The sequence below is a fragment of the Gracilinanus agilis genome, chromosome 3 (genome assembly GCF_016433145.1).
Source record: "Gracilinanus agilis isolate LMUSP501 chromosome 3, AgileGrace, whole genome shotgun sequence".
In the NCBI taxonomy this organism is placed as follows: domain Eukaryota; kingdom Metazoa; phylum Chordata; class Mammalia; order Didelphimorphia; family Didelphidae; genus Gracilinanus; species Gracilinanus agilis.
The window spans coordinates 530,274,546-530,300,513 of NC_058132.1; the positions used below are offsets into that span (position 1 = coordinate 530,274,546).

Below are 25,968 nucleotides of genomic sequence, written 5' to 3' on the forward strand. Positions count from 1 at the left end.
TTATAGAAAAGGGCCATACTATGAAAGAGAGAGAAAAAAGGACTAGATTTTGAAGCAGAAGGGAAATATTCCCTGGTCTGATTTTACCTTTGCTTTCAGGGATAGGGGAGCCAAAATGGCAGCCATATTGAGATACTTGGTAGAAGTCTGGATCTGGCACAAGGGAATTCTATGTCTGATGTTGTCAAACAGCAGCTTCCTCGAACCCTAAAATAAGTTCAAGTCCCCTGTCTTGGTGCAGAATCTCATCAGTCCCACTTGGCCTTGACCTTGTGCTCCTAGGCAGTGTGTAGGTTAACTTTGTGGTCCTTGGCACTGTGCAGTGGCTCTTTTGTGATCCCTTCTCCTGGAATCAGACACAATCATTAATAAAAGTCCCATAATATTTAACAATAAATGGCATATTTTCATAGTCTAAAGCTTTTGTGTATGCATTGACATTAGGGCTAATGGACATTTTAAACTTATCCTAGTGCAAAATCAAAAAACCATGAATACTGGTAACATGTGCTTCAAGCACAAAAAATGAGAGAAAAAAAGAAAACTATTGCACATACAAGGAAAAATAATAATAAAACTTAAAAAAAATAAAAAATATATAGTTTACATTCCATGAAAAGGTGTCAGCCAAGTAGAGGCACAATACAAAGGTTTCTCACCCAAAAATGAGATCCATTTCCTTTTTAACTTGGCCATGATCCACAGTGAGTGCACTTGATTTTTCACAAAGTAACAGCTTTTTAAAAGTTACAGCAGCCAATGCACATTCGAAGAAGTACCAAAATCCCCCAAATCACAAGAGCCCATTTAATGACTCATTAGGATTCATATGAGCCTCTATAGCTACTCGCTGTGTAACATTTTAAAAACCTTTGAAGCTCCTGGATATTTGTCACAAGTTCTCCAGATCTAGCCAGTCTTTTAACCTTGATGAGGATATTTCTAACGTTTATTACTGCTATCATTCCAAAATTTGGCAGGAGAGCCCAACAAAAAACCTTTTGGATCTAAATCTTGATGGGTCTGCCATCAAGAATCTAGATCATTCTGGTGGAAGGGTAGAATAAGCTGAAGAGTTACAAATATAAAACCATCCAGGAGCCACTAAGCTCCATGGGAAAATTCTCCAGGAGCCATCCAGGGGTTACCAAGTCTCCTAGGAAATCCTTCCCATCTCCTGGATGAGATTATAACCCATAACAAGGTAACTAAGCCCCTTGGGAAACCTCCCTCCTCTGGTATGAGATGGTAACAGCCATAAAAGGCATGTCTTTATATGTCCCATTCACTGCAATGTGCAGGCGAGGACTACAATAGTGAAAATCACTTCAGGTGTCTCATCTATTACATTTTTAATAAATGTGGAGGTGGGGCATACAATAGTGCTATTGCACTTCACTTCAACTACTAAATGGACCCTTAACTCTTGTTACACACAAGTCAAAGGTAGGCAAATGATCAGTCAGAGGTAGTGGTGCTACTAGATATCTGAAAATCACTTCTGAAGACCCATTAAAATCAATTGACATTTTTAATTCATTAAATTCTCCAAAGGTTGTATACAGGTTTTAATTGGTTTGATGGAGTCCATCCATCATCTATGTGACAATTAACAAAGGTAAAAAGGAACAAAAGGTCATTAAGGCAACATGTGATCTTGATGGATCTGGTGACAAACCCAGCATCCATAAAGGACCTATGTTTTTTGCCACACAAAAGGGTTTGTCTAAGTTGTTTATGGACTTTTACAATGGTTTTTTCTCTAGACCAGTCATAGGGGAAGGGTACAAATAAAGACAATATAACAGAACATATACTAATGGCCAAAACACAGTAGCTGAAAATGACATAGTGTAACAGAATATGTTAGATTAATTCAATATGTGAACTTAAAAAAATTGATTTTAAAGCAAAAAATCAGCAAATATAATAAGTATGATAGGATATAGGTACTCAGTGTTAATAGAAGGTTTTACATGTGAGCAATCAGTCTAAGAGTCCTTTTCTCCAATTCTTATAGCTGAGTTACAGAGACTTCTTCACTATTTGGAGGGGAGCAAATTGAAACAGTTAACATCAATAAGGCAATGGAGTCCGAAAAGGCTTAAAATTCACCTCCAGATTCATTGAGGTTCCTTCCTCTCCCAAGTATTCTTGTCCATCTAGATTCCTTTGATCACGCCTCTGGGGTCCTGCATATTGAGGGAGATTTCTGCACTGAGCATAGTGTAGATGAACCCCATATTGGATGTGTTGCAGAGACTGGGTAGAATCTCCCTTCTGCATTTTGAGGTTACTCAAGATATATTTCAGTTGTTTTTTCTTGGGGAAGAATGGATAAATTTCAAGGTATCCAGTCAGTACAAGTACTCCTAGGAATGGTAGTAAGGAAAGACATCCTAAAACTGTAGTAATGCACTTCTTTTTCATAGGGTAGGCCATGCTCTTAAATCAAATCATTAAATCGGTTGCAATACTACTTCCGTTTGGAGGTGGCACTACCCTAGTATGTATTGGCTAGGAGTAAAAACCTCACAAGGCTAGTAGATGGAGATATGCCCCAATCAGACTTTGAATGGAGAGTGGGTAAAAAGCCTTAGCCCAAGACTGGATTTAGAAGTGACAACAAGAAAAAGCAAAAGCTTTCTATTATAGGTACAATGAAAGGGGCAGCTGGGTAGCTCAGTGGATTGAGAGCCAGGCCTAGAGATGGGAGGTCCTAGGTTCAAATCTGGCCTCAGACACTTTCCAGCTTTGTGACCCTGGGCAAGTCACTTGACCCCCATATAGGCACAATGAAGGTAAAAACTCCTCAGAGCTGTTTAGCTGAGCTGGTCTGGCAGAGCAAAAGGGTTTTATGGGTATAGAATACAGGCCGTTGGGATTTGAGCTCTAAGTCCCACAAACCAAAGAGGGTAGAGATGCCACTTTGGGGCCACAGGAGACATGAAATGTGGTTATCTCAAAATAATCCACTCCCTACCTTTACTCAAAGGCTATCTTAAAAAAAATCTGATTCTATCCTCCTAGTTGGCTCGCCAACAATAGAAGATTTAAATTAATATCAATAACTCCAAATATTATATTTTATAAAATTTATTAGTAATCACTTGAAGTAGAAGAAATAATAGAACTAAAGTATAAAACCTAAATAAAACCACATGAGTAAAATTCTCCTGCCTGACTCTTACCCAACCTCCACAACTGCCTTACCAGGAGCAGAGAGAGAGAGGGAGGAGCTACACTCCCAACTTTATCTTCAAAGTGTAAGCACATAATGTGAGAAGGAAAATGGGAAGCTGCAAAAGAGTTCTGGGGAGAAAATTCTAATTACACAATAGGAAATGTTCCTCAATTATAATATTTATAATAAATTTTTATATAATTTATATACATTATTGTATGTTATTATACAAATACATTTTATACAAATTATATTTATAATTTATACAGTATACAGTAATACAAATTATTGTAAGTAATATGAAAATTATAAAATCAGTAAATTGAAAAACTTAAAAGGCATGGTGGACCTTCCTGTTTAAATAAGTTCTATTGGAAATCTTTTTGGAATGTCTAGAAATTTTTGTAACATAAGACAAACCTTTTACATTTATCTTCCTGTTGATAAAAAATCTTTATATATTCCATCAGTCCTAGTTGCCCTTTAGACTTCACATTGATATTTTGCTCATATCTTTCTTCTGTATTTATGTATTATAGAGTACACCATATATTTCTTTATAACATTGTGTTTGCTAAGAAGATCAGGATCGATTGTTATTTGAACTTTGAACTTTCCCTAATGCCTAGAATGTTACTCTGTAAATAATAGAGGCATAATAAATGTTTCTTAAAGGAAATCACTCGGAGAGGGAAATAGAAATTCTCATAAAATATAATTACATAACTGATCAATCTATATAAGGTTAACAATTAATAAAGTGGTTATTGAAGATGAAGAAATACTTTGTATGGAGAACAAAGATGCACAGGTAGAAAAATTTTAGTCAATATTCCCTGAGCCCTATACAGTCAGTTGGGGATCTTATCATCCTAGATTATCAGAGCTGGAAAGTACTCAAATTCAGTTGCCTGGATTGCTAGATCCATCCTAAAGGATGGAATACAACTTTCTGCTTTAGAGATGAAGAAACTGAGGCCTAGAAAAATTGCCATGCAGAGAGACCTAAGGATATAGGCCTGTAAAAAATAGGTTTAAATTGGTTTATTTGTTTAACACCATTTATTCCTTATAAATGGATAGAGCCTAGAGTCAGAAAGACACAAGCATCTTCCCGAGTTCAAATCACTTAGACACTTCAGACACTTTACTAGCTGGGTGTTCCCAGGCAAGTCACGTACCCCTGTTTGCCTCAGTTTCCTCATCTGTAAAATGAACTGGAGAAGGAAATAGCAAAAAATTATTCCAGTATCTTTGACAAAACAAAACAAAACAAAACAAAAACAAAAAGGGGTCACGAAGAGTTGGATATGCCTGAACAACATTTTTCTTTATTATTTAAGAGTTTAGGAGTAAAAGAATAGTCTGGGAATGAAGTGTTCTATCATTCCTTGTGAAGGATGAAATTTAATGTTTTGTAAGAAAAGTTTGAATTTTAGAACAGAGTAGCTAGAGATTTGGAACAGGGCCAAATCCCAGAATCACAGGGATTCTGATTCTGGTGTTCCATGTGACAAAGTTAGCAGCAGACCTAGGCTGTAAGAGGATTCCTGACAGCCATTTTTACGCCTTGTGATTTACAGTGTCACTTGCAGTGTCAATATCAGTGGGGTGTGGGCCTGGGCAGTCAATGGGGGAAGGAGGGAGAAAGTAGGGCTTTGCCTTAATGTGGCCTCTTGGTTATTTTCAGGAAGTTCTAGGTGCAAGAAAAAAGGGTATGTGAAGAAGCAGGAGATGGACAGTCTGGGAGAGTTTAAGGGAACTGTTTGGGGGGAAGAGGGGAAGAGGGAGATGAGGATGTTTGAGAAGTCTGCAGGAAAGATGGGCTTTCCTTTTCAGTAGTAGACCTCTTTACGTGGGTGTATGGGTTTTGGAGGAGGTGGCTAGGTGCATTCATTTTATGTCCAACTCATTGTGACATTTGAGGTTTTCTTGCTGAAGATACCGGAGTGGTTTGCCGTTTCTTTCTCTGGCTCATTTTACAGATGAGGAATTGAGGCAAATGGGGTTAAGCAACTTGCTCAGATCACACAGCTAGTGAATTATATGACTATTTTTTTTAAAAATATTTATGTTATGTATAATATATTATATAACATATATTTCATACATTTATTGTATATTATAAAACATATTCATATATTCATTATATTATATGATATTCTATTTCATATTACAGAATATATAACTTTTATATTCTATTTCATATGTTTATTATATAATAAAATATTTATATTTGGATGTATCATATAAAGTATATTATATAACTTATATTTTATATATTATTATATTACAGTATATAACTATTATATTGATATTTTATATAACAGGAGAAATGACTTATAAAATTGAAACTGTTATCAGAGAACTTAGGCTATACAGATGAAGTGGATTATATAGAAGACAAACTATGTTGTGAGAATGTTACTTTAGAGTTAGGGACTGGAAAGAGAAATGATGGATAAATGGAACAAGTTGTACAGACAGTGAAGGAGATGAGAAAACAATTTGGATAGGAAGAAAGGTAACATGAAAGAAAAAAAAGATGAGTGGGGGGGTGTTTTAGACCCTCCCCTCCCCTTTCTCTCTCCTCCCCTTCCTTTCTCTTCCCTAGCAATTCAATTTGGGTTATGCATGTATTATCATTAAAAGCACATTTCTCTATTGTTCAATTTTTCTAACATTTATTAATATACATTTTTAACATGGTTACCTGATTCATACTCCTCTTATCCCCTTCACCCCCCCCTGCACTCCCCCCACCCATGGCCGATGTGCATTTCCTATTGTTCAATTTTATAAGAGAATAATTATATAAAACCAAAACCTCAAAACAAAAACGAAAACCCAAATAAACTAAAGTGAACAATCATATGCCTTGATCTACATGCCAACTCTATAAGTTCTTTCTTTGGAGGTGGGATAGCATTCTTTGTCATAAATCCTTCAGAACTGTCCTGGATTGTTATAGTGCTGATAATGGTTAAACCTATCATAGTTGATCATTCCACAATATTGCAGTTACTGTGTATAATACTCTGATCCTGCGTATTTCACTGTGCATCACTTCGCGTAGGTCTTTCCAGTTCTTTCTGAAATCATGTTATTCATCATACCTTACAGCATGATAATTTTCCATCACTATCATATACCACCATTTATTTAGCCATTCCCCAATTGATGGATATCCCTTCAGTTTCCAATTCTTTGCCACTACAAAAAACTCAGTGATAAATATTTTTGTATAAGCAGGTCCTTTCCCATTTAAAAAAATGTCTTTGGGATACAGATCTAGTAGTGGTATTACTGGATCCAAGGGTATGCATTGTTTTATAGTCCTTTGATCATAATTCCAAATTGTTCTCTAGAACAGTTGGAGCACAACTCCACCAGCTGTTTCTGCTTTCTTTACTCTGCCCATTTATACCACCCAGGATCATTGGAAACAATCTTTTATAATTAATTATACAATGTAATAACATTTCATTATAATTATATGCCACAGTTTGTTGAGTCATTCCCTAATTTTCTAGGAGGCAATTACCTCCAAAGGGACAGTCTTGGACTTTAGACCTTTTCTTACTCCTTCAAGATTAGGAAATATGTTTTCTTAACCCCATCCCCTCCTATTCCTGTTTATTTCCTGATTGAGTTTGACACATTCCTATGACCTGCATATGAGTTTACTATCCCTTTTTCTGTTTCATATTAGAGCCTACTCCCCCATCCCTTCCTTCATGTTTCTCTGTTCTTCCCTCATCCCAGTTATGAACCAATGAGTAGGTTTCATCTTCTTTTCTATGTCTATGCTAGGGTTTTTTCCCCTTTTATCCTTCCTTTTCTCTCTTTTAAAAATCCTAAAAACAGAATCAATCCACTCCCAAACCCTTTATTTTCTTATTTAAATACCCTTTGAAGATATTGGGATTCTTTTTTTTTAAAAAGTAATTAAATTTAAATTTTTCAGTTCTAAATTCTCTCTATCCACCCCTCCACCCACTGAAAAGACATGAAATACAATACCTATTATACGAATGGAAGCAAGAGTTTTCCCTATTAGCCATATTCTAATTTAAAAAAAGGAAGAAAAACAAAGGGAAGATATGTGTATATTTCAGTCTGCAATCTGATTTCATCAGTTCTCTAGTTGCACATGGATAGCTCTTTGGAGCTGTGGGTCAATCATTGATCAGAGTAGTTACATCTTTATAATATTGCTGCTACTGTATAGATTCTTTTCCTGCTTCTGCTTTGTTTCATTTTGCATCAATTCATATAAATTTTCTCAGGTTTTTCTGAAGCCATCCCTTTTATAATTTCTTATGGCATAATATGATTCCATCACATTCATATGCTATAACTTATTTTATTACTTCCTAATTCTTTGTTGCCACAGTAAAGTTGTTGTAAATATTTTTGTACATATGGATTCTTTTCCTTTTTCTTTGGTCTCCTTGGCATAAAGACCTAGAAGTGGTATTACTGGGTCTAAGAGTATGTAGTTTTGGCCTTTAGGGCATGGTTCCAAATTGTTCCCAGAATGGTTGGACTAGTTAGTGTTCCTATTTTCCCATTGCTTCTCTGATATTTATAATTTTTATCTTATATCCTGTCTGTCAGTCTCACAGATGTGAGGTGATACCTCAGTTATTTTAATTTGCATTTCTCTTATTATTAGTGATTTAGCGCATTTTTCATATGACTTGTTGGCTTTGATTTCTTCCTCTGAAAAATGCCTTTTTGTGTCCTTTGATCATTTATCAATTGAAGAATAGCTCCTATTTGTATAAATTTGTATCAGTTCTTTATATATTTGAGAAGTGAAACCTTTATCAGAGAAACTTGTTGCAAAAATTTTATCTGAGTTTTCCACTTTTCTTCTACTTTTGGCTGCATTGCTTTTATTTGTTAAAAAAACAGACAAATAAAAAACCAAAGTCCAAATTACTTTTGTGTAATCAAAATGATCCATTTTACCCTCCATGAACCTTTCTCTTGTTTGATAATGAATTATTCCCCTCTCCATAGATCTGACAGGTAAATTCTTCCATACTCTCTTAAGTTGTTTATGATATCACCCTTTATTTTTAAATAATGTGTACATTTAGAACTTATCTTGCTATATGGTGGTAGATGTTTGACTACCTAATTTCTGCCAGATGACTACTTTTCTGTTTTCCCAGGATTTTTTTGTCAAAGAGTGAGTTATTACTCCAATAGCTGGGATCTTTGGATTAACCAAATACTAGATTATTGTGCTAATTTTCTTCTGTTAATCTATTAATATAGAATTACATTAAGATATTAGAATTATATAATTCTATCTATTAGGTTAATATGCTCATTTGCTTCTAATCTATTCCATCAATCAACCTGTTATATTTCTTAGCCAGTATCAGATTGTTTTGATGATTATTTCTTTGTAATATGGTTTGAAATATGATATGACTAACTTCATTTTTTTTCATTGATTCTCTTGATATTCATGACCATTGTTTCTTCCAAATGAATTTTGTTATTTTTTCTAGCTCCATAAGATAATTCTTCAGTAGTTTGCTTTGTGTGACACTAAATCAATTTAGGTTGCATTTTCATTTTTATTCTATTGCCTTGGCCTATTATCTCCATGAACAATTTTTCATCAGTTATTTAGATCTGTATTTGTATGAAAACTTTTTGTAATTGTGTTCATATAGTTCCTGTTTGTCTATTTTGGCAGACAGATTCCCAAGTATTTGATACTGTCTGTATTTATTTTAAGTGGAATTTTCCTTTCTTTCTCTTCCTCTTGGGTTTTATTACTAATATGTAGAAATACTGTTGATTTACATGGGGTTATTTTGTAACCTTCAACTTTGTTAAAGTTGTTAATTGTTTCAACTAGTTTTTAAATTTTCATTTATTTTTTTCATCAATTGAATTCTTCTAGCAGGAGATTTACTTTTCATCTCTTTCTGTAACTCAATTGAATTTTTCCTTTAAGAATTGATGTGCTGTCATTTTTTGCACATATGTTTAATATTGAAATTATTTTGTTGTCTCTGGTACCTTTTAGCAAAATATAGTTTCCCTGATTGTTTTTCCCTTTTAATAAGGTTTATTTTTGTTTCATTTTGACCATGGGCTTCTTGTTGTCTTTGACATTATATAGAAATAATTTACTTATTATAGTTTGCAAACTAATTTTTAAAATTTTATTTTTATCATCATGCAAAATGCACTTCCAATATTTGCCATTGTTATAAGAACAAACGAACAAAAAGTTAAACCCCAAAATAAAACCATAAGATAAGAACACTGATGTGAAAGATAGTATGCTTTGCTCCACATCTATCCGACTCCCAACAGTTCTTTCTTCTGGAGGTGGATTGCATTCCCAGTCATAAAAGACTTTCAGGATTGTCCCAGATCATTAGTTTACAAACTATTTATGAGTGACCAAAATAAATCCAAATCCCCAAATTGGATTTTCTTGTTCTGGGGTACACTTCAGGGTTTTGCTGGAGTGGGTATGTAGGAATGGAGTAGTGAGCTTCTCATTCTGGCAATTATCTTAATCCAGTAGGTGGAAATCATCAATGAAATTAATCAGTGAATGTTTAGTATAGGCTTCTATGTGGAATTCTTTGAAAGGAAAAAATGCATTTGAAAGGGATCCACAAATTTAAAGTGATTCAATCTCTCCTAGATGTATTAGTCTTTTGCCTGGTTCCCCTTTGTGATGATCACGTTTTGCCTAGAATCATCCTTGTTTGTGTACATATCACATCACCTTCATTCGGTATTATGTGATCTTTCTCTCTCTCACTCTCTTAGTAGCTAGTATAGTGCTCTGCACATAGTGGGTGTTTAATAAATGTCTGATGAATGAATCTAGCTCACCATACTGATTTGACATAAGCGAAAATTAAAGCAAAGAGGAGTGAAATGATTGCTGAGAGTTACATAGCTATTAAGTGACTACCCCACATATATGCTTCTCAGTGCATTATGTTGCTTTCCTACATATTTCCTAAACTTTACAATTAAATATAAAGCATGATGAGAAGTAAGATCATTTAAAAGCATTTTCTGTCTTTTTAAAATTCAATTTTAAAGTTTGTTTCAGCTCCCCAGCTTCATTCAACACATTAATGAAAAACAAAACAAAACCAAAAACTTTGTAACAAATATGCTTAGTCAAGCAAAACCCCCCCCCAAACAACAACAACAGCTGCTTATTGATCATGTGCAAAACACCTCCCCCAAAACAAAAAAATCCAAACAAAAAAAAATCATCTAATTCTCTGATCTTACATAAGGGAAAAAATGACCCAAAGGGGTTTTGATGACTTTTCCAATGTCACTTGGCTATTTCGTGAGACACCTGGGGCTAGAACCCCATATCTTAATACTATTAAATCTTTCAAAATGTATAAAAAATGAAACCACCCTTTGAGAAGAGATACAAAGTGTAATTGTTGATGTGTCAAGTAGCCAGCACTGGACAGCAACTAAAGCAAACTCAAAACCATACACTTGTGAGTTTAGAAAAAATAAATTATCCATAAAAGTCAGTGTATTGTTCCATTTTAGTTGTTAACTTCCCCTTTTTTATCTTCTTAATTTAACAGGTGGCTAAATCCCTTATTTCAAATTGGTCATCAACGGAGATTAGAAGAAGATGATATGTATTCAGTGCTTCCTGAGGATCGTTCAGAAGTGCTTGGAGAACAGTTGCAAGGGTAAGAAAGTGGAAGCAAAAAGAGAAAGACCAAAGAATGAGTGTATGCCTAGTGGCCTTTGAAAACTTAAAAAAAATAGCAATTAACTTGTTTTTTCATGGGCCTACTCCTTTGGGAGAGGCTCACTGAAAACTAGATCTTCATGCTCCTTGGCCATATCTCCTTAGGGCACTTGTACTCCTACTTAGTATCCTTGAGGACAATTCAGGGCAGTAGCCTGTGGGGTCACTTCTTGTCCCTTAAGAAGAGGAAGGTACAGGGCAGTTGAAGCCCCCTGGTGATCTCAGAAACACCTGAAAACTGCCCAATCTCTCTGGAGATAATTCACAATTTTTTTTATTAAAGTATTAATTCTGTAGCTGGGTGTAATGTTCACTTGATTCTACTCATTTCACTGTTCATTATCCTGTGTAGTTCTTTTCAAGTTTTTTTTTAATTAGCCTCCTCATCACTTCTTAGGATGCAGCAATATTCTATATAAACATATACCATAATTTGTTTAGCCCTTCCCTGGCTAAAGGACATCTCCTCAATTTCCAGTTCTTTGCTACCACAAAAAAGAACTGTTCTAAATATTTTGGAGCATATAGGTTCTTTTATTTGTTTCCCTGATCTCCTTGAGAAACAGACTCTGTAAGGGTATTGCTGGTTCTAAAGTTATACACAGGTTTATAACTCTCTAGGTTTAATTCCAAATTGCTCTCCAAAATGGCTGGATCAGTTCTCAGCTCCATCAACAGTGTATTAGTGCCCCAATTTTCCCACATCCCCTCCAACATTTTTCTTTTGCCCTTCTGTCATCTTAGCCAGTCTGATGAATGTGAGATGATATCTTAGAGTTGTTTCAGTTTGTATTTCTCTAGTGAGTAGCGATTTAGAGCATTTTTTCCATATACCTATACCATATATGACTTTGATTTCTTCATCTGAAAATACTCTTTTCATATATTTTCCCATTTATCAATTGGGGAATTGGGGAATTGCTCTTATTTGCCTTCTTATTTTCTAACAGGAAATTTCTTCGTCATCAAAACATTATTGCCCTGACAATTGTCAGTATCGACAGAGTACTCAGAAGGTGTACTGCTCTTCAAAATAAACAAACACAACAACTTTTTATTTAGTTTTTCTCACCACTCCTTTACCCCAATCAATATTCCTCCTGATTGTTTGTTTTTGCTTTCTAGGTACTGGGATAAAGAAGTTTTAAAAGCAGAAAAAGAAGCCAGAAAGCCCTCTTTAACCAAAGCAATTATAAAGTGTTACTGGAAATCCTATTTAATTTTGGGCCTTTTTACACTGTTTGAGGTGATTTTTCTTATTTGTGGCCTTTTTTGATATGCATTTATTACAAAAGTAAATTTAAGCTTAAAGCAATAGCTAACACATCAATTACTATGGGACAGGCACTATGCAAAGTGTATTTTAATTATTATCTCATTTGGTATGTATAATTCTGGGAAGAAGGTATTGTGCAGAGTGGACCTGGGGTAGGGATGAGGAACAGTTGTTTGAAAGGGTCAGTTGTGTTTTGATAAGTATTATGACTTGTTCAGATGAAAATATACCAGCTGGGACATGGGGCTTTCACATACTGTGGGATCCATATTTCTGAGACGGGTTCAAGCTACATCACAGAATTCCATAGTGCCCCCCAGAACTCTAAGAGAGGGGACACTATGGAATTCTGTGATGCAGCTTGAACCCCTCTCAGAAATATGGATCGCAAAATACCCTAGGTAAGGGTTTACAGTTATTATTCCCCTGCTATTCTTCCCTGCACCCCCACTTCTCTTTCTTATTGTCTAGCAGACATACCATCTACAACTTGACTTATTAAAAAACTGCCATAGAATTGGGATTTTCTAATCTTAAAACATGTGCATTTAATTTTAATCATGTTTCAAAAATACCCCCAATTTTGCCTCTCTTCATATGGCACCTTGATAATTGCCTATTTTATTTATTTATCATTACCAAGAGTGCAGTGTAGTTAATGATAAACTTCCCAGTGATGCCAAGAATAGCCATGGATAAATGGTGTCAAGGTCAAAGAAATCCTTTGCATATTGACTTAGAAAACCACAAAGGGATATTATCTCTTTGATATCATGTTTTTATTTATTTTGTTAAGCATTTTCCAATTACAGTTTAATTGATGTTGGTTGCCCTTGGGCTGAATACCTTAAATATAGTGCCAAAGTCAGTGGATTTGGTGTTGAACCTAGAATGACTAGGTTCAAATTCTTGAAGCTCCTTGACTTCTGGTGTGATTTTTGGCCAATTCCCACAACCTCTCTAGACCATAATCTGTCCAATTATCTGTAAAATAAGGAGTTTGGATTACCTTTGAGTTCTTTTCCATCTCCCAGTGTTTGCTCTAGGATTTGGAGAAAGCTCTTTGGGATAAAAATTTAGAATAACCTTAGATTATAATGGTAGACAATATGCATCCACCTGAGGTTCCAATACTCACGTATGTACTGTGGTCAGTTGTTTTAGGTAAAATGAGTTTCTAGCAGAGAAGAAACCTTAAATTCAGTATCATTGCCCCATCGTCTTTCCATTTTGGCTTCTTGCTCGTTTAAAGAAGTTGGGGAGAAATAGTAATCTTCTGACAATGAAATGTAGGAAGGAAGGAGAAGGCTTTTGCTATGCTTCAAAAGAAGTAATTTTCATTTGTCACTTTGGGACTTTAATGAGCTTTAAATTTCAGTTGCTAGGAATTAGATTCCCAAACTATGTGGAGTGGATAGTGTTGTGGCTGTGATTGACTAAGTCTCACTGGGATTTTGGGAATTCTGCTGCCCATAATGTTTTAGAGAATTAGTTCAGCAAAGGATTGTCTATCTTCTAAAGAACATGTTTCCATTGGAAGCTAACCTCCCAGAACTTTACATTAGATTCTGCAGTGTGTATATAAATATATTTCATAAACTAATGTGAAGTTCTGGGAAGAGTGTGTGTACAATATAAAGTATGTATATATGTATACATCCATGTTATACATACACACATATTGCAGATATCATATGTGTGTCTATTATAGTTATTCAGTTTCTCCATTTTTCTTAAACACTCCAAATTGAAAGACTAAAACTGGAACAGAGCAGCATTCAGTATTATCAGTGGCATCAAGCTACTATGCTCAGTGAGTCAACAACTTGATATATTTTCTTGAAGCCAGTTCATTGCATTGGATCTCTAGTGTTGGGATTTCAAAACAGAAATAACAGATTCCATTTTTTAAATACATTTTTCACAATTTTTTTTTTGCTCTGGGAGACCATTCTGGAGTATAAATTTATTCCTTTTTCTTTTGTGATCCAGTTGTCAGTAGAAAAAGAGAGCTGAAGAGGAGGGAGAACAGATACTTTTCCAATATTTATATGACTTATGATGCCCAACTAATATTCTTTATTATTTCAAGTATCAATAAATCAGTAAACTTTTATTAAGCTCCTATCATGTGCCAGGCAGTGTGATTAACACTAAGGATACAAAAAGAAACAAAAGACAGTTCCTACCCTTAAAGAGTTACAATCTAATGAGAGAGATAACATATAAACAAATATATACAAGCAAGCTATATACAGGACAAATAGCAAATAATAATCAGAAAGGAAAATGCTAGAATTAAGAATTAATTATTAAAATATTCATCTTCTCTAGTAAGATCTACAGTTATTAAAATATAAGTATTGTAAAGCTTTAAGAAACAGATAGCATGGTAATCATGATCCTGATTTTTCTGCTGTCAGATAAGGATTCAAAAAAGACCTGTAACAGAAGCCAACATATCTTTATATACAAATATAGGAAGATATGCCAGAGATTTAAAAATTTCAGTCTGCTCAGAGTCCTCATAGAGAAAAGCATTGTGTGAACAAAGCCTTAAAACACAATTGGAAAATATATTTTCTTTTTATTATGAGCTTAATTATCAATAAACACAAACATTTTGGTATACAAAAGAGAAAAAAGGAAGATTGTATATGAAACTAGAATCTTCAATTACATATGGAAAAAGAACCAATTCCAAGTGACCTTTGCTCTGGGAGAGGAAAGGCAAATTATGTTAAATATTAAAGTGACACTTTCCTGGATCTCTAGTCGATTTTAGTTTTTCCTAGGTGCTTGCCACAAAATGAGCCCATCTATATCTTCAACTTGCTGAAAGCAATTCCTGCTTTATATTCAATTACATAGGTAATTGAGATAATACATCCCTTATCCTCTTGATTTGGGATGGGGTTTGAGGATAGGGCAGGAGAGAAATATCTTTGGAGCAGACCAAAAGCTTTTTAAAAAATAATTCATAACTTGTCCACAAGGCACCTGAGAAGCCAGGTTAGGTAGGAGTAAGTCTTTGAGAAGGTTTTTTCTAGAGCATCTGTGTACTTTATTCCAAAAGATTGAAGATTTCTAACTCTGACCCTAAATCACATGAAAAACTTATACTACAGGGAAAAGATGAATATTCAGGAAGAATGTATTCCTTGGTAGGAATTTTGAGTTCCCCAAAGGAATCATCCTCGGTTCTCTTCTCTTGTCTTTGGTAGTTTTCAGGGTAGGATAAATGTTTTGTCATAGCAGGAATTTGGGCATTTCCTCTTATTCACTTTCTGAGACATTTCAGGTTTCATTTGGGGTTTAAACCAAGGGGAGAGGTCTACAGTAGGATAATCTAACTTATATTACTATGTAGAAAGCTTTCATTCAATTAAAAATGTTTTTTCTGCCAAATCCTGATCAGGGGCTTGTTTTATTTCATCCTGGTGAGAGTAGTTGAAAGATGGAAAGAAAACATCGTTAAATATAAGCTTTTCTTAATAATTATCATATATTTTTGGAGACTGAATGCTTATGTGTCTGGAGTAAAATTTAGAGGTTGAACGTGACAGCATCTCTTATTCTTTGACTTTGTTTTTTCCTTTAAGGACTTTGAATAACAAACAGCCATTGGGAAAGCCTTCTACTACTATCTTCCCACATTGACCTGTAAAGTTTTCATATATTTTTAAAAAATTAAATCTGTTTATCTGAGACTGGTGGCTTACAGTTAGCCATCCAGTAACACTACTTAACATTTTCCGATATAAGAGTTGTTTTGTACATTCACCATTAGCAGCGTGGCCTCTCCTGTGAGATCATAAAACACAGAATTCTAGAATTTGAAGATTTTTTTTCATCATAAATACTCTGAAAACTTTATTTTTTTATTTTTAATTTTAAAAATATTTTTCCATGCTTACATATTTTATTTTCTTTCTCTCCCCTCTTCTCTCCTCCCTCTCGGATCCAATAAGCACTTCCATTGGGTTATACAAATTTTATCACTTATACCTATTTCCATAGTATTCATTTTTGCAGTAGAGCAATTTTTTAAAACCAAAACCTCCAATCATCTATCCACATAAACAAATGAAAAGTCATTCGTTTTTCTTCTGTGTTATAGGTGGGATGGTGATATAAGATAGGGTCTGATGGAGAGATGGCCCAAGGTTCTCTGATGATATGAGGACCTGAGCTGAGTGAAGGTGGGAAGCCGAGGTGAATCACCAAATTGTGGTAATGAATACCAGGTCCCATGAAGTATTTGAAAGTCAGCTAAACATCCAAATCCCACACAAGAGTGCCCAGGGATAAGTGAATCAAGTAAGAAGCTGTGAATTGAATCACACAGCCACTCTGGTTGCTTATCCTGGTTTAAGTTGATAGACAACGCTATAGACTAAGTGGATAACACCTATGACTGTGATTTGACTTTGTTTGAACAATCCCTTTCCCTCAAATCCAAAGAATATGATGAATGATCATTAAGACAATAATAACTAAGTCTTTAAAATTTAATTATAACAAACTTAGGGAAGGAATAAGGTTGAAGGAAAGAGTGGTTAGGAAAGCTCACTAAACTACTGATGATCAGGTTTGTCAGTCAAAGGGTAATCAGGTTTGAGATGGTCTGTTGGAGAGGTTTCTCTTCTTTGTGGCACCTGGGCCAGGCCAGGCACCTTTGGCCTTAACCAGATTGAATGAGTATTGATGTTGTTCTTCCTTGATGTTCAAATGATTAATATATAACAAAACTTTGTCTAGAAGTTGAGGATGAGGAACAGGATGCAGGTAACCTAAGCTCGGTTTGGCCTACCCACCCAACCAACCCAGGTCCCTTCTCAGGAATGAGAGAGCTTCTTGTTCAAATTATTACCTTTTATAGTCCTGGCAGTAACTGCTTTTGCCTTCTGGCTCATGGCATCTGGGTTGGTTCTAAATTCTAAAACTGTTGAGTGTCACTCATCCCGTTCTCCATTTTCCAAAGCAAAATTATATTACACTATCCACATAAAGAAATGATAAATCATTTGTTTTTCTTCTATGTTTCTACTCCCACAGTTCTTTCTCTCAATGAGGATAGCATTCTTTCTTATAAGTCCCTTGGGATTGACTTGTGGGAGCAAACTCCATTACATTGTATTGTTCCATAATGTTTCACTTTCTGCATATGATGTTCTCTTGGTTCTGCTCATTGCACTTCGCATCAGTTCATGGAGGTCTTTATTCCATAGAACACAATAGTATTCCATCACCATCAGATACCACAGTTTGTTTAGCCATTCCCCAATCGAGGGATTCCCCTCATTTTCCAATTTTTTTTTTGCTGCCACAAAGAGTGCAACTGTAAATATTTTTGTACAAACATTTTTCTTTATTATCTTTTAAGGGTACAAACCTAGTAGTGGTTTTGTTGGATCAAAGGGTATACATTCATTTGAAGATATTTCTGAAGTCATCTAGTGACAAAGTATGCTTTCTTTATTATAAAGCAAAGACATGATCACTTAAGGAGGTAGAAGTTAGAAGTCCAGATTTTTTAATATTAGGTTTGAAATATGAAGTTTGGGTCTGAATAATTGACTTCTTTTATGAGAAGGGAGAGGAAAATTGAGTTAGAAGGGGATGCCAGAGAAAACTGGGGCAGAGAGAATAGATGGGAAGGATTTGTGGGAAAATACTGGGAAGCCTATATGGACCGACAGCTTAGAGTAGTGTCAAAGTCCTAGGAATGAAATTTTGTTTTCTTTTGCCTTATTCACTGAGCCAGATTCCTCTTCTTTATTTAGGGTCTCTGATTGTCATAGATATTTCATTTTTATTTGATAAATAAGAGCTATGTTAGATAAATTTTCTTTATTATGTTTACAGTTTGTCTGGACTTGTTAATTTTGATCTATCAGCTGTTGCTTTTAGTCTGACTCAAACCCAAAGTGGAACATTGTCACACTTTTTCTTAGCTGTATAACTATTAGGCATGCTTAGAAATATGAGTAGGACATAGATAGTAAACAAAATCACAGAATTTCAGAATTAGAAGAGACTTCATAGGTCATATAACCATGCCTGAACAAGCTTCTCTTTTACAAAATCCCTGACAAGCTATCTAGCCTCTACTTGCAGACTTCTCTTGATAGGGATCTTAATTACATCCTGAGGCAGCCTATTCTGCTTAATTATTAGGATACTCTTCCTTGTATTGGCCTGAAACTGCCTCTTAGAAACTTTTACCCATTTCTCTTAGTTCTGGCTCCATGATACTGTGGGAAAATATAAGTAATGGGGTCACCAGGGATATTAAAATCAACTATGTGGTTTGTGGGAACACTCTCTGGGATGTAAGAGAGACTATAACTCAACACTGAAGTCTTATACAGCTACACCACTCCCAACTGAAAAAATAACAGCCAACTGTCACTCTGGCCAGAGGCCTTGAATTAACTGACAAGGTAACAAGGTGAAATTGGGTTTTAATTAGAAACAACTAAAAGGAGGGATAGGAATGACTACTCTAAAATCTTAACACCTAATAACAAAACCCAAAGGGACAGGGAAGGACTTATTCAACTACACTAATTTAAGCTATCTAAACTAACAGGGCCTAAGGAGCTATACTGGAGGCTCTGGGTTTCTGCCTCAAGCCTGGAACCTGCCAGGCTTGAGTACAGCTGGGGCTTTTGTGGCTTTGGGATTTCTCACTGCAATCCACTGATGATGTCTGGATGCCAGGAGCTACAGTTGTCTCAGGAACCAAGCAGTAAGGGGTTTGCTTGAAGCACTGTCCTCTTCTCTTGTTCTTTCCTTAAATGCCACACCACACAGGATCCCAGGGGAAAACAGGATGCAAGGTGTCCTTTGCTCTGAGGTCTCCCAGGCTGGCAACAGTTTTTGCCTACCACTAATGGAGTCCACACACAGAACACAGATAGACTTCCTCCTCCTTCATTCCAACCTGGAATTCCCAGCTCCAGCTCCTTCCTGCTAGGTACTTTCTAATCAATATATAATCAATACCTAATAACTAACTAATCTAATCTTACTCATAACAGTACCCAGCAGAACAAGTACTAATCACTCTTTTATACAATAGCCCTTCAGATATTTAGGGCAATTTATTTTTTAAAATGTCAGATATGTCCAGTTCCTCCTACCAGTCCTGGGGTTGTGTGATTTCTAGCTCCTTCACCAAACATATTGTCATCCCTGAAATGAACTCCTGCTTGCCAATGATCTTCCAAAAATGGGATATCTAGAACTGAATGAAATATTTCAGGTGCAGTCTGACCTTAGCCAAATACAAGGAGAGTATATTGTGAATTTGTCAATGGCTGTTCATAATGAAATATAATATTCAATTAGCTTTTTTGGCTGCTTTGTCACTGTTGAATTATGGAGCATGCAAATGACTAAATGTCCATCACCTACCCCAAATTCTTTGGAATGAATCAAAACTACCAAAACAAGAACCTTCCAAGTTCGTCACATTTTTTTAAACCCCCTTACCTTCCATCTTAGAATCAATACTGTGTATTGTTCCAAGGCAGAAGAGTGGTAAAGGCTAGGCAAAGGGGTTAAGTGACTTTCCTAGGGTTACACAGCTAGGAAGTGTCTAAGGCCAGATTTGAACCCAGGATCTCCCATTTCTACATTTGACTCTCCTGCCCCTACTTGGAACTTTGAAAAAAAAATAATTTTTGGACTTGTGTTCTCCTTGAATTGGGATAACATATAATCTGAATTGGGAGGAAATATCCTTCACAGCCTAGTAGCTTTAACTTTTTTTCTGAGATCAGCATAAATTTAGCTTAGCTTTATAAATGAAGCCCCAAACAGGGGATAGGAATGAAAAAGGAGAAAGAAACCAGGCAGGGAGAGAGAATGGTATGTCCTTATTTGGGAACCTCTCCCCTCACTCCCCCTACTCCCATCTTCTGCCCTCTTATATCCCCAAAATTTATGACTTAGTTATAAATCTGCCAATATTTCAGGCACTGGAAACATTGTTTATCATTTAAAGTGTTCTTAGAACTAGCTTCTTATAGATTATGTTCCAAATTCTCAATAATGATGTCACTGATTTCTTAGTGAAAACAATTTTTCCCCCAGGGTAGAAATAAATCCAGAATGTGACCAAAAGACTTTGTTTAAAACTCCTAATAAAATAGAATTTTTGTTTTGTTTTTAGCCCCTTCCCCTGCCATGCACCCAGTGTAACTGCCCAAAAGTTTGTTGAATGATCTAGGATTCCAGCTGTATGGATGCTCAAGCTCTCTGCATCCAGGCTGCAATTCCACCTCCATATCATTTCAGGTGTAGACAGAAATGAAAAGTGTGACCCCTTAGAAGCTGACCTTTCGGTGAGCTTTTGATCCTTAGATGCCATGCACACTCATCCTAACCTATCTCGAACTCAGCAAAGTCATTTGATGACCTTCATCCTACACTTTGATGATTTTTTTTCCAGTGTCACCGTCCCATCATTTGAGAAATCAATAACCTCTCTGCCATGATGAATCATGAATCTCTGGCATAAGATTTTGATAGAGGCAGGGAAAAAATTGGTGTGTTAAATTCTATGATTTGTATTTTGCATAACTATGTTTTCTTTTTTTCTTTTAGGAAAGCACCAAAGTAGTGCAGCCAATATTTTTGGGGAAAATTATTGAATTTTTTGAACAGTATGATCCCCATGACACTGTAGCTTTGAATTGGGCCTACGGCTATGCTGCTGCACTGTCTTTCTGTACACTCTTCTTGGCCATACTTCACCACCTATATTTTTATCATGTACAGTGTGCAGGAATGAAACTTCGAGTAGCCATGTGCCATATGATTTATCGGAAGGTAAGTGAATTTATAGTATTCCTTACTTCGTGTAATAGTAGTGTTTGTACAAAGTTGTTTTAAAAATATATTAAGTTTAAGTGAATTTTGTATTTAAAAGGATAGTCTTATGAATATTTCTTTATTTAATACAGGTAATTGAGAAGTAAAAATAATTAACATTCATTTTTGAAAAATTAAGAGTTCTAAATTCTCTCCCTCCTTCTTCCCTCCATCCCTCTCACCCCTTCCTTCTTCTTGAGATGATAGGCAAGCTGATACATATTTTACATGTGTAATTATGTAAAACATTTTTCCAAATTAAATGTTTTCTTGAGATCTCAAAAAATAGAATGAAGAAAGTACAATATAGCATGTTTTGGTCTGTAATCATACTCCATCAGTTTTTTCTCTGGAGACAGATGGCATTTTTCCTCATGAGTCTCTGAGATTCTCTTGGATCATTATATTGCTAAGAATAACTAGGTCATTCACTGTTGCTCTCTTATATCCTGGGCCCCCTAACTGCCCCAAAATATACATACTTTAAAAAAAGAAAAACTAGTTGGACTCAATAGATCCATAGTTTTGTGTACAATCCTTTTCCTCCCTCAATTCTACTGTATATAAGGAAATATTTAGTATTGATTCTAACACAGAAGGTAAAAGTTTTAAAAAATAAAAAAAGTATATGACTTGCTTGTCTAATTTTGACCTTTCATCTGTTCTCTTTTGTCCATTAAAAATGCTTAAATTCCTTTTTCTTTGTTTACTTTGGGGGGGGGAAGGCAGGCAACACTATCCCAATTACTTCTCCATTTTTAAAGTACCCCATTGAAAAAGAAAGAAAACAGAAACTACTGTAACAAGTACTATACAGAATTATCCATCAGTATTTATTAAAGCCTTGCTGTGTGCCTACTATGTGTTATGTTCCGGAGATACACGCACAAGGAGATTGATAATATCCTAATAGAAGAGACAACAAATATAGGTATAAGCACATACATAATAAATAAAAAGAGAATATAAATAAAAACAAAATAGTTAAACACCGGGCAGTTTGAGAGAGAAGGCACTAGTAGTTGGGAGCATCCAGAAGGGTTTCATGAAGAAGGTATGAACCTTGTTACAAAGACATTTTTCTTTTTCCTCCCTAAAGACAAAAGATTTATGCCTAGGAATGCTAGATGGAATGGGTAAAAAAATGGGTCATTTTATACAATAAGTACAGTTAATGTTTATGCAGCTTTGGACAAACCACTTAATATGATCCTTGGTTTGCTCCTACTTATAATAGATATGCTAGTAGTAGAACCTTTCCTGGTTCTCTTACAAGATTATTATAAGGTTAACTAAAAATATATCTAAAAAACTGGCATGACATTCAAAAGAGGTTGTTTTTAGATCTTGCTCTTTTTTTCCATGAATGTGAAGGGTCATGATATCTATCAATCAAATAATATATCTTTTTCTGTCTATCTCTCTTTCTATATATCTGTCCATCTATATATCTATCCATCTGCTTATCTAGTTATCTCTATATCTTTTTTCTGTCTATCTATCTCTGCCTATCTGCCTATCTATCTATCTTTCTCTTTCTATCTATGTCTGTCCATCCATCTGTCCGTTCATCCATCTATCCATCTGTCTATCCATCTGTCTGTCTATCTATCTATCTATCTATCATCTATCTATCTATCTATCTATCTATCTATCTATCTATCTATCTATCTATCTGTCTGTCTGTCTATATATCTCTATCTCTCTTTTTATCTGTTTCTCTTTATCTCTCTATCTATCTGTATGTCCACCCATCTGTCTTTTTATCTATCCATTTATCCATCCATTTACCTATCTGTCTATCTCCATATCTATCTTTCTCTTTATCTCTATCTTTCTGTCTATCTGTCTGGCCGGCCAGCCATTTGTCTGGCCGGCCATCTACCTGTCTATCTATTCCTTCATCATTCATCCATCCATCTCTCTATCTCTCTCTCTATCTATCTGTCTATCTATTTATCATCTCTTGATCTACAGAGAGAGAGAGAATTTTTTTTTCAAATAATCCACATTTGTATATATCTAAGTCTGGCCCCTACAAGTATGGATATGTGACATTGTTCTAGAATTCTTGTCATGCTCTAATGATTTAGTAAAAAGATAAGATAGAGATTCTAGTTGTGCAAGGCTTTCTATCCTGGTGAGTTGTTGCTCACCTGTTTTTCTTCCTGTTTCCACTAATACCTTGGAAAGTAGTCCTTTAGCCTTTGGGAAATCTGATCTAGCTTGGCTTATTTGCTTCCTTCAATGTAAGCACCTCTCTAAGGTATTAATTTGCTGAGTAGCTTATCATAACAGAATTGTTCCTTTAAGAAATCGAGAAAATGCTCTTGAAATTCACCTGAAATATAAGAAACGTGGGAATGCCATATTTCCCAGTGAACTAAATTCTTATTTCTAGTAACCTGTAGAAATGGAGAAAAAAGATTCATGATCTTTTCATGTGGGTCAGTCTCTAGGGCTGCACACTGATGTCATGGCAAAGACTATAAAGCCTTCTCTCTGTGTTGTACCTTATTGGTGTTTGTGACTTTTCCTTCCAAAGGTAACTTGTCTTAATCTTGATGCCTGGGAGATAATTAAGTTGGATTACATCAACAGAGTGACAGTTAAATTATTACTGGTTTGTGGTTTTTGAATAGCATCATGGGAGATGTACTTTACTAATAAGCTTATTGAACACATAGGCATGACGAGAGTTCCTTGGCATTCACTTTCAGTTTTTTAACTATGACTACTTTTGGCTTTTGATTTTTTGCTATTTCTCTACCACCTGTGGGTTGTATAATAGAAAGTTAAATTAGTGTGACTCATACATTTTTTCAGATCTCTTTTGTTCAGTCATTCAGAATGTCTGAGCTGGATTTGCATAAGCTTTCTGAACCTATTCAAATCAGCTGAGGAGTCTTCTTTTGAATGTAGAGGGGATATTTCTCTGACTTCTCTTCCCAATAAAGGTGACATATAATACCATAGTCAAATCTGGGTCAGTTACTGAAATATTATTTCTTTAAATTTGAATTGAATGAGTGGAAATGTCAACAACTGAACTATCACTGATAAAAATGTTTACAGGTAAAAATAAAGTAGTGACAATAACAAAGAAACAGACTGATGAGTAGATTATGAACTAAAAATTAATTTGTTAAGGGGCAAGTAGGTGGTTCAGTGGATAGTGAGCCAGCCACTACTGATGGTCAGGGAAATCATTGATGCAAGGTCCATGAATATAATTTAGTACCACTCGATGAAGCCAATGTCTTTTGGCATATTGTCAAATGCCCTGTTGGCTTGTGTTCAGGTTATACTTACAAATCAGGTGGTGTAAGTCAGAACAGATGTGGCGTGTCCTAGACCCCAGGCTGAATGTTCAGTGGTGACTCCAGTAGAGTTCAAATTTGAGCTAGATCTGTGACCCCGGGCAAGTTGCTTAACCCCAATTACCCAACTCTTCCAGTTCTTTTGCCTTGGAATGGATATTTATCAATTCAAAGACAGAAGGTAAGGGCTTAATTTTTCTTTCCGTAGTTTGTTGAGCAGACCTAAGTGGATTATAGAGCAATGTATTCTGTGCTAGCATTCTAGTTTGAATTAGTAGTGTTACAGTCTATTCATTTGATCTGATATCTTGTATTTGGAATTTATTTATTTGTATTTTTTGGTTATATATATACATATATATTCATTTGTTAAATCTTGAGTTTATTGAATTGTCGTATCTTGCCTTATATTGTATTCAGAGAATTAATTAAATTATAGTATCATAGATATAGAGCTTGAAGAGGACTTCAGAGTTGTATTTGGAATTTATAAAGAATACAGTAAAGGGCATTTTAATTATTATTTAATTTGTAATCATTATTTAATTTGTGGATTCAGTTAGTGGGTGCCTGATCCCAATAAAATAGGAGAGTAATGCCACTCCTGTTTTTATAGATAAGAAAATTTTCATTTATACATTTATATTTGTTTATTTTTATGATGGGCTTCATTTTTTATTTTCACATAATTTGTTGACGTAGGTTAATAAGTTCACAATAAAACCTTAATCATAATGGAAGGTGATCTTTTTAAATTATTTGTACAAATTTGCATAGTAAGAACAAGAGAATCAGTCTTTAGGTGGCTCAATTAGTTGTCCAGAGTCCAGTAAAATGGCTGCTACTGATGATCAGGGAAATCATTGATGAAAGGTCCATAAATATAATTTAGTCCCACTCCATGAAAGCGATGTTTTTTGCATATTGTCAAATGCCCTGATGGCACATGTTCAGGACATACTTGCAAATTGGGTGGTATAAGTTAGAACAGAAGTGGCGTGTCCTGGACTGAATGTGCAATGGTGACTCCAGTAGAGCTGCTGGTGACCCATGGTGCCAGAAGGAAAGCTTCAAGACAAAAGCATTTATATTTTTAAATTTTTATTTATATTTTTATTTAATCTACATTTATATATTTATGTAATTTATATCTTACTTATTACCTAAGTGTATGTATATACACATGTTTGTGTACATATTTTATCAAATATATAATTAAATACATATAATTATATCTATCTTTCTATATATAAATATGCTAAGATACTTTCTGCTACTTGGTTGCTCTTTATTCTCCAGTTTTAGATTCAATTCTTTGAATGGATAAGAAATTTAAACTGTAGCCAATTTACAATAATGCTATTTGTATTTACATATATGTTTCTATATGTATTCCCACACACATATGACATAGAGGAATGGCATAATTATTTTCATATCCTCAGTAAAGTAGCGGCAGAGGTAAGAGTCTTTTGCCTCTTCAAGTATTCAGCTTCTAGACCTTTTACTACTTGGCCTG

General features: G+C 35.1%; 1 protein-coding gene across 1 annotated transcript in view; it reads left to right on the top strand.

Moving 5' to 3' along the window:
* ABCC4 (ATP binding cassette subfamily C member 4) overlaps window positions 1-25,968 on the top strand; it is a 288,067-nt gene that overhangs the window by 51,479 nt on the left and 210,620 nt on the right. The window contains exons 2-4 of the mRNA XM_044669348.1: window positions 10,798-10,908; window positions 12,096-12,216; window positions 20,863-21,087. Of these exons, the coding sequence (XP_044525283.1) occupies window positions 10,798-10,908; window positions 12,096-12,216; window positions 20,863-21,087 (457 nt within the window). The remainder of the gene's footprint in view (window positions 1-10,797; window positions 10,909-12,095; window positions 12,217-20,862; window positions 21,088-25,968) is intronic.